Source organism: Prinia subflava, chromosome 2, assembly GCF_021018805.1.
Source record: "Prinia subflava isolate CZ2003 ecotype Zambia chromosome 2, Cam_Psub_1.2, whole genome shotgun sequence".
NCBI lineage: Eukaryota > Metazoa > Chordata > Aves > Passeriformes > Cisticolidae > Prinia > Prinia subflava.
Genome location: NC_086248.1, coordinates 46,725,459 through 46,738,579, shown reverse-complemented (window position 1 = coordinate 46,738,579; position 13,121 = coordinate 46,725,459). Strand labels below are relative to the sequence as shown.

At 39.3% G+C, this 13,121-nt stretch overlaps 1 protein-coding gene across 1 annotated transcript in view; it reads left to right on the top strand.

Annotated features, from left to right (window-relative positions):
• The window catches only part of LAMA4 (laminin subunit alpha 4), a 99,334-nt gene that overhangs the window by 42,997 nt on the left and 43,216 nt on the right, over positions 1–13,121 (top strand). The window contains exons 6-12 of the mRNA XM_063389831.1: positions 2,331–2,426; positions 4,252–4,403; positions 4,553–4,663; positions 7,233–7,344; positions 9,257–9,424; positions 10,185–10,378; positions 12,240–12,356. Coding sequence (XP_063245901.1) covers positions 2,331–2,426; positions 4,252–4,403; positions 4,553–4,663; positions 7,233–7,344; positions 9,257–9,424; positions 10,185–10,378; positions 12,240–12,356 — 950 coding nt within the window. The remainder of the gene's footprint in view (positions 1–2,330; positions 2,427–4,251; positions 4,404–4,552; positions 4,664–7,232; positions 7,345–9,256; positions 9,425–10,184; positions 10,379–12,239; positions 12,357–13,121) is intronic.

Genomic DNA, 13,121 nt, shown 5'->3' with positions numbered 1-13,121 from the left:
CTGCAGCAATCATGCCCTAAAGCTTCAAGGACCTAAGAGTAATTTTGCTGGAAGTCTGAGAGTTACAGGGCATTCCAAGTGTCTGAGCATATTGTGCAATAAGCAATTTTGGAAGGCATCTCTGAATGTACAGTTTCAAAACTCAAACCAAAATTTCATCACCTCAGTACAGTTTTTTTGTTTGCACCCTCAAGGAGGTACACAGGACCTACACAGGCTGGTCACATAGCCATCAAATCAGTGTGGTAATTCTCTTCATTAGCAGATTTCCTTGCAGTGTTTCATCTTTGCTAAAAATTAAAGATGCTTGGATGCTTGAATACATTGTGAGAAGGACAGCTTTTCTCTTTTCAGAAGTAAATTCAATCTTGAAGTTCACCCTAGCAAATCCTGATCTTGCAGTATTGTTTCAGAGAATTACACATTTCTCATTTCATCTTCATTTCTGCTGAGCACTGCAATGTACTTGACAGTACTGTGCAGATTGCAGTACATCAATACATCCCTTATTCAAACTATTTGTGTAGTTCACAGGAAAAGCTCATCCTTTGATTGGCTTTGTGGGACAATTAGCAACTATTGCTTAGAATCTATTCTGAAATAAGTCAAATATCTTCTTTAAACTAGAGAATCGTTTAAAAATAGAGAAACAAAACTTTTGTAAGAATCAAGACAGTCTGCATACATGGTTTCCACAGAGCATCTCAAAGGCTATATAAAACAAAAAAAAGGCAAGAGAAGCAAATGAACAAACAGCTCTGTCAATCTAAAATCATGTTTTTTTTTCTTTTGAGTGGAAGACAAAACCTGGGTAGCTGTGAGCGTTAGTTTTCAGCCGCTTTAAAAATTAATTTTTTTAAACCGCATATCCTTTAACGATACTTCAAAGCTCTCCACAAATGGCCCTCAGAAATAAAGGTAAGTTTAAAAGCTTTCCCCACCAGCAAACTATGGTATCATTGAAAGTCTTCATTCCCTACTAAACATGTGGTACTCTTTAAACCAGTAGTTGAAAAATGGTCCAGATTGCTTTTGGAATTAATCTGCTTTAAGATTTTCTGTAGCACACTTACAGGTATTCACTCAAATAAGAAGACACAATTTTATTTTCTTCAGAACCAATCTCATCCGAATTTTAACCTTTTGACTTTAATCTTGCTACCTGGTGATAACCTAGTCCCCGTGGTAAAGAGTAAGCTCTACTCTCAACTAATCATTTTCTTTCACTTCTTAAAAAAAGAAGTAACAAATTAAAAGTAATTGTAGAACCAAAAGCTGGGAGGCACAGATTGTGATAAGGTCAAAATGCTGACTGCATCAGGGAATTCATAACCAATTTCTGTTCTTACATTAGTACAAAAACCAATAAGTTCTACTAACACTGGTCCACTCACACAAAATTATTCTGAAGTTAGTGCATGGTGTTGTCTTTGAAGTTGTATTATGTATTTTCACTCAACAAATCCTTGAATGTGCAATGGGAAATGTAAATACAAGGGCAATTTATAGATAACAATTAGTGGGCTGCAATAAAAAGGCAGTGAAATAATTTGTTGCATGAGTTTCTGCTGAAAACATGAATCACAAGACCAAAATAAATTCCAGATAGATTACTGCTGTTCTCATGTTCTGCTTGAGTTTTTGTTATTGTATCAAAGTGTTCCAAGAATATTTTAATCTTTAAAATAATATATTTTAAAAGGCCAATCAAACCTTGAAAGAAGTTTAGAGATGTTAGATTAATAATTGGACTTTTTAAAAAGCCACTCATGCTGGCAATAAAAATGTAAATCGTCATTTGTTCTTCATTGTAAGTGGTAGGAGATATTTACCTTTTGATATGTTCAAGCTGACGGTGTAGCTGGAGTCCACTATCAATCCCTGATAGCTGCAAAGCCTTTTTAGTGACAGCCTGACAGAGTGCTGATAAATTCCACAGGGCTGTGGAGAGATTTGTAACTAATAATTAACTTCAGTTTCCTGCTTTTCTTAACACGTCTAATAAATGTCACCCTCTCTAGACACTGATGTACAACAGCCCTTCTGGGCAACTCTAGCCTCTCTGACTCTACTTGTGACCAAGCTTTGAACAAGTAATTTCAACAGAGGTGTTCTCATTCTGTTTTGCACTTCATATTTCATTTATTCAAATTTGACCACTGCAAGAAACACTTTTTCCAAGTACTGAAAGGAAAATCAGTCCAAGAAGTTCTTGATAATGGTTTGAGTACTCACACACAACCCTAAGTATAATAATTTCACTGGTCTTGGGAGGGGGAGGTGCACATTTTGAAGATTCTTCTTTCAAAAGTCCTTTCTTTTTCCCCCAGCATGTAACTGTGGAGGGAGAATGTGTGACAGCCAGACTGGAGAATGCCTCGCAGACAGTCCTGAAGTTTCCACTGACACAGACTGCCCGACCATCAGTAAGAACTCTGTCATGAAAATAGCAATAACTAATATTGCTCTTATATTTAGAAGCTTACAAATACTAACTTAAGAGCTGGGTACTCCAGTGGGCTCAGGGTTTTGACGGTGGTCCCACAGGACACTTAAGTGTGTGAATATACACAACATCCTGCTGACTGAGTACTTCAGCTTGTTCTCACACACTTGTCTGAGTACAGGCATATTTGCAACTCTGTGATACAGACTGCACATTCAGGTCCAAATTGCAGAGCAGTAGGGAAGTATCACCAAAGCCACTTCCATCAACCTTGAGACACACTGCCTGAAAAATATATTCTGGCCCTAAAAACTGTCCTCACAACTTTACCTGTGACAATTTGCATATAGTTTATGGTTTTCTAGTTGTGGTTTAGCCCCAACAACAACACAGCCACTTATTCACTCCAGCCGGAACAGGGAGAGAATCAGAAGCCTAAAAACCAGAAAATTTGTGCACACACAGGCCACACATGCTTTTGCAAACAAAGCAAAACAATTAATTCATTCACTGCTTCCCATGGGCAGGCAGGCATTCACCCATCTCAGGAGAGCAGGGCCCTACCTATTTATTTGGGAAGACAAATGCCATCACTCCAAATGTCCTCCCCTTCCCCTTTCTTCCCCCCATTGCATTTACTGAGCATGATGTCACATGGTCTGGAATATCCCTTTGGTCAGCTGGGGTCACCTCTCCTGGCTGTGTCTCCTTCCAGCCTCCAGCACACCCCTAGTCTCATCACCAGCACGGCAGTACAAAAAGCAGAAAGGGTCTGTGTAAGACCTGCTCAGTAACAACAAAAAACGTCTCTACATTATCAACCCTGTGTTGAGCATAAATCCAAAACATGGCCCCATACTAGCCACTGAAACTAACTGTGCAGAAAATTACCTCAGTCAAATATAATATAGATTGCTGCTGTTGACATATATCAATATGCTGCTTGGCATATATCCATCAGTCAGTTCCTTTCTCACTATCTCCCAAACACTAATGATAGGAAGCATAGGGAGTTCCCAGGAGTACTATGTTGTAGCTATTGGTAATCACAGGTATTTTTTAAATGTTAGTGTATTTATACCTGTATATAATGCACAGCATGTAGCATGCATGAGTTCCTGAACCAACTCCCAAGAAGAGGGGTCATGTGCCTGAAGAGCAACCAGAAGGAAAACATATGAAACAAAAGTGTCTGTAGGAATCTGTGTTTCACATTCACCTAAGCCTCTTGCATTTAGTGTTGGCACCAGTGTCACTATAAACAAGGTGGCATCTCAGTCATTCAGCAGGAACAAGGATATAGTTCTGCACAAGCACTTTCCAAGCACAACATAACTGTGTTTTCAGAAGTTGCCCTTGTAATCAAATAGGTGGCCAAGAGCCCATTTGCTGGACATCCTTATTTCTCATACCATTAAATTTTAAATATGGAGTTTGAGGTTCTGACAAAATGCAGTTGGTTTTTTTTGACCCTCATCTGTTGTGCTTCAGGCCACAAACATGTAGAGCCTAGGGAATAGCCAGGAAATACCTCTCCCTCTCTCCCAACTGATTACAGAATCCCTGTGGCAGGCTCTTTGAGCAGTCCCATCTGGTGCTGCTCAGCTGGAAATGTCATAACCGTACTGTGGGACCTTGGGAGTGGGAGGATGAAAGTGAAAGAAAAATGGATATCCACCAGCAAGAATCAGTGACAAAGAGAGTGAACACCATGGGTCAAGAGCACTATTACATGAATTTAAGATATTTGCTGTCAACTGACACAAACACCAAAGAAAAATTATGCTGTCTTATTTTCTCATCAGGCTGTGATAAATGTATTTGGGACTTGACAGATGACATCCGATTGTCAGTTCTGACTATCGATGAGAGCAAATCCACTTTACTGAGCATTTCTACAGGTGTTGCTGCTCAAAGACGTTTGAATGACCTGAACCTCACTACCACTCATCTCCAGGTACAAACATTGATGATATTTCATTTTTTTCATGTAGTTTGAATCTTTGATTTTCCACTCCAATCCTGTAAATTTCAATCCCTGCCCTCCACAATAAACCCCAGGAGTTTATTTTCAGACACACTGACACTTTTTTTCCCCATGCACAGGAGGCAATGTCGAAAAAAAAGAATCATGCTGTACTTTGGACCATCCAGGTTGATGATGTTGCAGATGAGATGAATGATCTCCTCAGAGAAGCAGAAACACTTGACGAACAGGTTTGTTTACAGCCCTCTGCCAAAGCTCTGAGGGCTTGCACTTTGTCATATTCACCTGTGGGCATAAGAGGTGAGTATAGAATAGTCCCAGTTGGAAGGAACCTAAAATGATCATCTGGTCCAGCTGTCTGAGCAATACAGGCCTAACCAAAAGTTAAAGTGTGTTATTAAGGGCATTGTTCAAATGTTTCTTAAATCCTGACAGACATGGAGCATCAACCATCTCTGTAGGAAACCCGTGCCAGTGCTTGACCCCTCTTCATAAAAAACATTTCTTAACATCTAGAGTGGTGTGCCCTGACAGCTGGAAGAACCTTCTATTTCTATTTCTATCTTATAACTTTCTACTTTAAATCTGAATTAAAGCATAAATTATCAAGTCTTCTTCACAGAAAAGGAAGGAGGTAAAAAGTGTCTTGATTGTGGTTGGGGGTTTGTCACCAGTCACAAAACTCTGCCCCTCAGGATCTGAGTTCCCACCTACCCACTACACAACGTGTTTAATCTGGGATAGACATATTGCCTTTCTCATTCACATTTTGATTTCTGATTAAGTAAAGTAACCAACACTGAACTGATGCAGATTGACATTGGGAGCATTTGTACTATATCTATTTTACATGTATGCTGTCTTAAAATTAAATTAATCCTGATTAGTCATTTCAAAATATATTTTAAAACTGCCAGTTTAAAAGGTTTTTCATGTGCCTGCTGAGATGGGAGCTTGATCAGCACTCAAGATATTTTTAATACAATTATAATCATAAATGTTGCATCCACATCCAGCTGCCAGGCTCTAAAATTAAGGTTCTCAAGTCTCATCTCCCATAATACTTTCATTGCATCCTAGAAGAATACTGCTATGATATATGTTAAGAAAAGAAATAGGGTTCAAAATTGCTTATACTCTATTTTAAAAATATAATATTAAACATCTTTCTGTTGCTACAATAAACATATATTAGTACAATACATCACTCTATGTTATTATCAAAGATAGCCACAGCTGCCATAGGACTAGCTTATATTTCATGCTTATTGCAAAGTGCCAGGCCTTGTATTCACTTTACCAATTCCTTCACTAGACAAATTAAAATTATACCTTATACTAAAACTCAAACACAGGAGCAAGTAGGGGGCAAAAAAGGCAACACAAAGGAAAGTGGAAGATAAAATTTAGTTTTGTGTGTTTTTAATCAACACTTACTTAGCAGAAAGGGCATGTAAGATTTATACAGACTATGCCTGTGTTCAAGAGAGTTTTGATTAAATCAGCTCACCCTCACAGCTCCGTACCTGTGAATATCTGTCAGAGCTCACACACCTCTGTGTCCTTCTAGCTGGTGGGCAGACTGATTAAGGCATTAGGTTTTCTATGAATATTTAGTGAGTTTGGATAATAACATTTCATTTGCAGTGCTACCTGGGGATTTCTTTGCTCATTCCTCAATTTTGCTGTCCCTAAACAAATAAATTCAGCGTTTCCTCTGGTCTTTTCTCTCTGGTTACTGCTAATGCTAGTTCTACATCAACAGTTGTAGTTGCATGTAAGGCAGGGAAATAATGACTCCAGACTCTGATAGTGGAGGACCACAATAGTAACTCTGAATATATTGAGCTTTTTGCTATTTCAGGGTACATTTATGGGAAATGGGTTCTAGGGCCTTGAGAAGCTTTTGCAGAGACATGCAGCATTTTCTATTCAGAGAATTTTATGTGCACATCCCCACATTTCAGGGGTTCCTGCAGATTCTGATCTACACCACAAAGGCAGGGTGAATGGAAAAACTGTAGGCAAATCTACCTGCTAAATCTAACTCCTGTAACTACCTGTAACTCCCAGAGTCTGCATGGAATGGGTTTTGAGTAAAACAAAACATAGCTTGATCCTGAATATTAATAAGATGGGAACCAGAAACATTTGTACTGATCCTTACACTTGTTTTATCAGTCTTGTAACCCTTACAATTTATCATTATGCCCATCCCTTTTAGTGGTGCTGCCCCCCTTGGCGCTGCCTTCAAATCCACCTGGGGCCTCCACAAACCCTAAGTAAGGGAAGGCAATGCAGAGTGCAGCCCCCAACACAATGTAGTACAGGACCTGTGCTCTTCAGAGTATTTTCAATCTCTGGGCTTTTTCTTATTTTTAACAAGTTGCAGAGCTGGGGACCTCACTTGAGGGAGACACAGATCTAAAATCAGTTGGGAGCTTGACACCTTTTTCTTCGTTCTATTTGCTTACTCAGGAAATGCCATACCCAGCAAAATGAGCCAGCCCCACTGAGAGGGGGGAGACTCAGCAGACAGAGTTTTACAACTGTACATAATTTATGAAAATTTCACTGCAGCAAACCATGGATAAATATGGGACAGGTTTTAATCTGTCACTCTGCAATTCCAAAAACATTGACAAGACAGATCTTCACTTTGAACACCTTTAAATACTACTTTATATGATAAAAAGGCCTTCCACGTGCTCACCAGGAGAAAGCAAAGTGTGTGTTTATACTGCTCATCCTCACATCTGAAAAGAAATCTAATGTTTACCTCTCATGGTTTATTCATAGGGAAATGATGCTTCCAGCAAAGGCCGACTGGTACAGAAGGAAACCACAGAGATCAACAACCGTGCTTCTCAGCTTGTGCAGCAGCTCAATAATATAAGAGATAACATTGAAGGTAAATAGATTCATTTCTGGTTCTTCTCAGTGTCAGGAATGTGGTAATGAAACCTCCATGTATTAATGCATCATCAATAATTTTTACTGTCCTATATATCAAAGGAAAATCTTTTGATATATAGGACAATATGTAATTTATGGCAACAATGAACACCCTGTCAAGCACAACTGCACTTAAAAAAGATTTCCTAGTCAGAGATAATCATCTTCATCTGGAATATCTATGACATACCACTATCATCCTGAAATATAAAAATGAGATTGAACCAATTGCAGCCTCTTCTTCAGTACCTGCAGAAAGCAATGAAATCCCAAATCAGTGTACTCAAAAACACCCCTGCCCCCTGTACACCTGCAATATGAAAGCCTTCATCCTGCTGCAGAACACCCTGGTTTCCCCCATTCTTCAGCAAAGCAAACAGTATGCAAAAGCTGTCTATGGCACCAGAATAGAAATGCTGACTGGTAGTTGAGGTTAAACAGCCCTTTTCCAGTTGAAATGTGGTTACATACCCACTTTTATCCTCGCTTATCCTTACCTCTATGGGTGCTCCTTTACTTTCTCTCAGGAAATATGGTTGATATATCCCATCACACAAAAGAGGTAAGCTAAGACCATGCATTATGTTATATTTGTACTGTCTTATTACATCTCTGATGCTAAAAACCACTGACTGTCTGGCCATCCATCACATTTTATTTCTACAATTATTGAGCGACAGTGTCAGCATGAGCCTCACTGTACATCACTAACAAACATGATTGATGTCTGTGGATCATCCTTGTGTATCATTAATTGGTTTGGAACAGGACAGGAACCACATAAGGCAGATATGCTCCTGATTTGGCACAGACATAGTATAATCACATTAAGCTGTTACAGAAGAAACAATGTCCATGGCTGTGAATAAAATGAAAACTATTGGAAACAAGTAGGTGAAAATTACATCCACCATGCTCAGGACTGTTATTCTACAGAGGCATCACCCATGTGCACACACATGTGCCAGCATAAGGAAAAAGAAATCCATGGAGCCCTGGTTGTCATCAGTTACTGCTCAGTATGAGCCTTTACAGCTCCACTAATGAGCTCAGGGCCCAGCAAGAGCAGGCATACAGACACTCTGCCAAAGAACCAGTGGTGCCACAATTACATACCTATTTTTTATAAAAATCTTCCAGAAAAATAGTGCTCGTTTTGCCAGCTTTGGTTATCCACAAAGCTAGTAACAAGTGCAAGCCACAGGCACACACATCACAAGGCATAAAAAAGGAGGTGATTAGTATTCAAGGCCAGGGAGTGAGAAGTGAGTAAACTTTGTAATGATTACACTGTGGATTTCAGCTCAACTCAATTTCAGCTGCAAGGATACAACAATGATTTTTGAACTGAGACCAAAACCTTGAAATAGTATCTATCTCCAAACTAGCTAGGCAGCATCAGGCCAGAAGCCATATGTTACCTCCTTAGGGTGCCTCAAACTTCTGCAGATGGAAAATGAGGTTACTTAAGTCTCCTTAGCACTGTTATTATTTTATAAACAGCAGCACTTAAAAACCATGATCCCATGATAGATGAAACCCCCAGCATGATACATGCCACAGAACCCAAAATAAAATGATTTTCCCAGCCTAAAAGGAATGTCAAGCCAAATAATGCACCCAACCCACATTTGCTTAATCCCATCCTCTTCTGATGAGACCTCCACATAGGACAGAAAGTGTGATTTATTTACAGGTTTAATTTTAAGACTGGATTAAACATAATAATCATCTACTATAGAGATGAAGATAATTAAATCTTTCTTTTGCCACCAGTATCGTCACAACTCACAAAAGTAAAAGTAGTCCATGGTATTTATTTCTCTGTAGTCACACTGAATCCACCATCTGTTCCCTTTTCCCCCTAGAAATCAGCAGCAAGTCCAAATACTATGCAATTCAACAAGAGCTGAGCCCTGAAGAAATTGCCCAGAAGCGCAGTGTGGCTGAGGAGATGCTGAAGGAGATCAAACGTCGAAAGCCTTTCACTAATCAGAGGCAAATTGCAAACAAGGAGGAAAATGCAGCAGAGGAGTGTGAGTTTTAAGTCAGTTCTCCTTTCAGCCACGTGCTGATGCTCAGCTGGCAGGTGCTGGGCAGCTCTGGGTGCACTGCTGAGCTCCTGGGGAAGACCAGCAGGCACTTGGCAAACACCAGCTGGTGTGTTAGAGATGCTGCTGCTCCCAAATTCCTGCCCCAAGTCCTTGATGGTGCTTGGTGCTCCTCAGGGCAGAATGGGGAGAAAAAGTGTGTGTCTGTGTGTGCCTGTGCACTGCAGCACCTCAACGACAGCTGCTTAGGAAGGTTCATGGCAGGGCTGGAATTGCTCATGTGAATGTCTTCCCCCCCTGCCAGCTCTGCTATGGGGACAGCAAATGCCAGGAGAGAGAGAAAAACTGCTGGCATGGGGAAGAGTGGCAGCCTAATTCTCACAGCTTAGCCAACAGCTTAGCCATGGGTCAGAACATGAGGCATAAAGACTGTCTTCCCCATGACAGGCTGCCTAGGTTTAACAATGAAAAACAAAGGAAAGGCAGGGAAAGACAGACCTAGTTTCTTTCAATAAAATATATTTCAGAGGGGGAATTAATAGGATTAAAATGAAATAATAAAATGAGAGGCATCTTGCCTTCTAAAAAGAGAAGGGAAAATGAAAATCTAGATATATGATCCCTCAAGGGAGCTTTACAAAATGTGTTTTACTGTTGTCCAAGTAACAGCAAAGAAATTGCTGTATAGGTTGGTTTTGCCAGAAATCCGAGCTTTGGATTTATTGGCCTCTTATTTTTCTCGCAGTGCTACAGCAAATTGAAGCGTTTCACGAGAAGTACAATGACACCAGATCCCTGGTAATTGATGTGCTGGAGCAGCTCAGCGAGCAGGATGTGAAGCTGTCAGACCTGGAGGAGGCATTAGACAAGGCGCTTGACTATGTTGTACAGACGGAGGATATAAATAGGGAAAACACAGCCAGGCTCCAAAGGCAGGAGGTACTGTGCACTACATTTATCATAAGCATTGACTGTGAATACTCTGTCTCTGCCACTGCTTAAAACAGTAGATTGCACACAATTAAGGTTCAGGAATCACCACATCAAAAAAGAATTTCTTGGACCACTCAGCAGGATGAGTTTGACTCTTCAGTTCTAAGAAACAGCTTGTGGAAGTGCAAGGTACTGTTATCTATTTGTGAAGTGACAATAAATGGGAAGTTTTGGCATGTCATGCCTCATTAGACCAAGGAAGACATGGATACTTGTGCCTAGACTAGAAAGGCACGTTACAGTAAAACCCAAGAAGCTTGAAATTTCATGTAGCATGGCTGATATAAATATTGTGGTGGGATTATTTCATCCAGTTATGTCCTGACTTATAATGTGGGAGGGTCTTATGTTCACAAAACTAATTCTATTCTGAGAAAACACTTATAAAGGCTCTGCACTGCATTTATGCCCTGGGGTGAGTGCATTCATACTGTCTGATGCAAACTTCCTCTGAACCACTCTAAACAAAATACATCCCCACTTTTTCAGGAGGAGTAGACTGTTGTCCTTGAATCTTCAAGCATAAATCCACTAACTGCTCACCTTGCTAGGTGAACTTACTAGCTTAGCTGTAAGGCTGCAACTGCTTTCCCGTGTCCTGTCCAAATGAACGCTTGCAGGGTTTTGAACAAAGTAACCACGGTGGAGGAGAGCTCAGAGGTGATCTGTCCCCTGCAGCCTGGAAGTGGGGCACCTTTGTCTGTAAGTGGTGACATTAGGTTCAAATCCCACATGGCTGATGAAAAAACAGAATTTTCATGTTTCATAACCCAGAGAAGTACTGAACCCATCAGCCAAACCAAAGAAACTACTTTTTTTTCTTCACAGCAGTTCTGTGACCTTTTCCCTGTTTTCATATGTTTCTTTTAATGAGTGCAAAACCAGAATATCCCACCTAAAATTTCTCATTTATTTTTTCAGCAAGGAAAAAGACTACAAAGAGAACAATTTGGGGCCATTGAAAGGAAACTGTTTTCCTTTCAATGGCTGAAATTGTGTATATTCTCGGGGAGAGGGCATTAGCGAGCAATTTTGTGATTTGAAGAATGATCCCACAAATTCAGGCCAACCTCGGGATTTCATAGCATCAGTGGCTGAGTTTTGAGTTCTTGAATTTTGCAGTGCTAGAAGTTCATGTTGATATGGAAGGTCTAAGAATTCAATAGAGAAATCAGGCATGGTCCTCTAGGGAATAATTTCACGAGAGCTTGAGATCCTTAAGTACAAAGCCTCTTCTGTTCTTCCATTGTTTCACAATTACATAATTACAGTGCCAAGCTGCAGCTTGTCTCACTGTTATGAAGCAAAGCCTGAAGTGTGTGGTTGCATTTGTTCCCTGGTTTTAACCATTTGGATCTCCATCATTCCTCACAATGGAGGCAGATGCTGTACAAAAAATATTGTTCATGTTGGCTTTACTACTGACAAGGAAAAGAGATCTCTGTACTGTAGATTTAAAAAACACTCTAGAAAAAATGGTCTCCAGGTGATAAGGAAAAATCCATGTTTAATTTGTCTCTGCTGTGCATTGACTGACACTTCATTCCAATAGCTTCTTAGGCTATAATATGAAATGAAATTAATATTTTTTTTATCATCTAACATTTCTTTCACAAAAAAAATCATATTATAATATGTAGCAATTAGACATATCTTGTAAAATCAGACTTCACATATGTCTAAATCTATTTCATTCACCACTATCTTTTAAGTAATTCTAGCATATTTAGCAAAAATGGTTAACACTGTATTTTATCAAAGCACAAATGGTATTGGATGTGATTTATGTTTTGAGCTTTCTTTTTAGAAACAACATGAGGAGATAAAAGAGCAAATGGATGAAGTGAACAGCATTCTGCTCAGTGCCACAACTATTTTGGAAGGACCACAAAAAGTCAACTCTGAGTTAAGTGAAGTAATAAAGGTAAGTGCCTTGGTGGCTTGTTTAAATGATGCATCCTAATTTTTTAAAGTCATATGTTTAGATCACTAATGGAAAAACTCTCCATTATATCGCTTCAGTGAAACAGCGGCAAATATTCGCTGAAAAAGTAGACGGTTTTCTTAGATGAAAAGCTCTGTTGTTATAATTTGCTGCCTAAAAAATAATTCTAGTATAAGGACATGTTACTGTAGGGAAAGCTGAATGAAAGATTTTTCTGTAGAGTTCTTAATCATTTCATTACAAGCAGCTGCCAAAAGATATTCTGATAAAAGGTTGCATTTCATGGTAAATTCCTTTCCTAGTGCCTATGAGTGAACATGGAAGAACACTTAAGATCCCAGATACCAGCATTAAAACCAGGCACTGTGTCAAACATATATAACCAGATAGTCATAAAGAAATCCATCGCTGGAACTGTAGATTACTGTCCAATGTTTTGAATCAGACATGGTGCTGAAGGAAATTTTTAGGAATTTTAGGGGTTTGGCTTTTCTATGAAAAGATGAAGAAAATAAAACTGTGGATCTGCTAACTAACATATTTAGCAAAGCTGCTTTCTTTCTTCATGAGTTATTTTAAAATTTTGAAATAATTTAAGCAAAAATAGATTTTTCCATGAGCATTCATTTTGGTCACAGTTGCCCACTTCTTTACACAAAAGCAAATATCAAAGTCCTTCATTTTTCTTTGAAAGCGTAATTAGAGAAAACAGAATGACAGCTTACTTTCTAACCATCCCTGTGA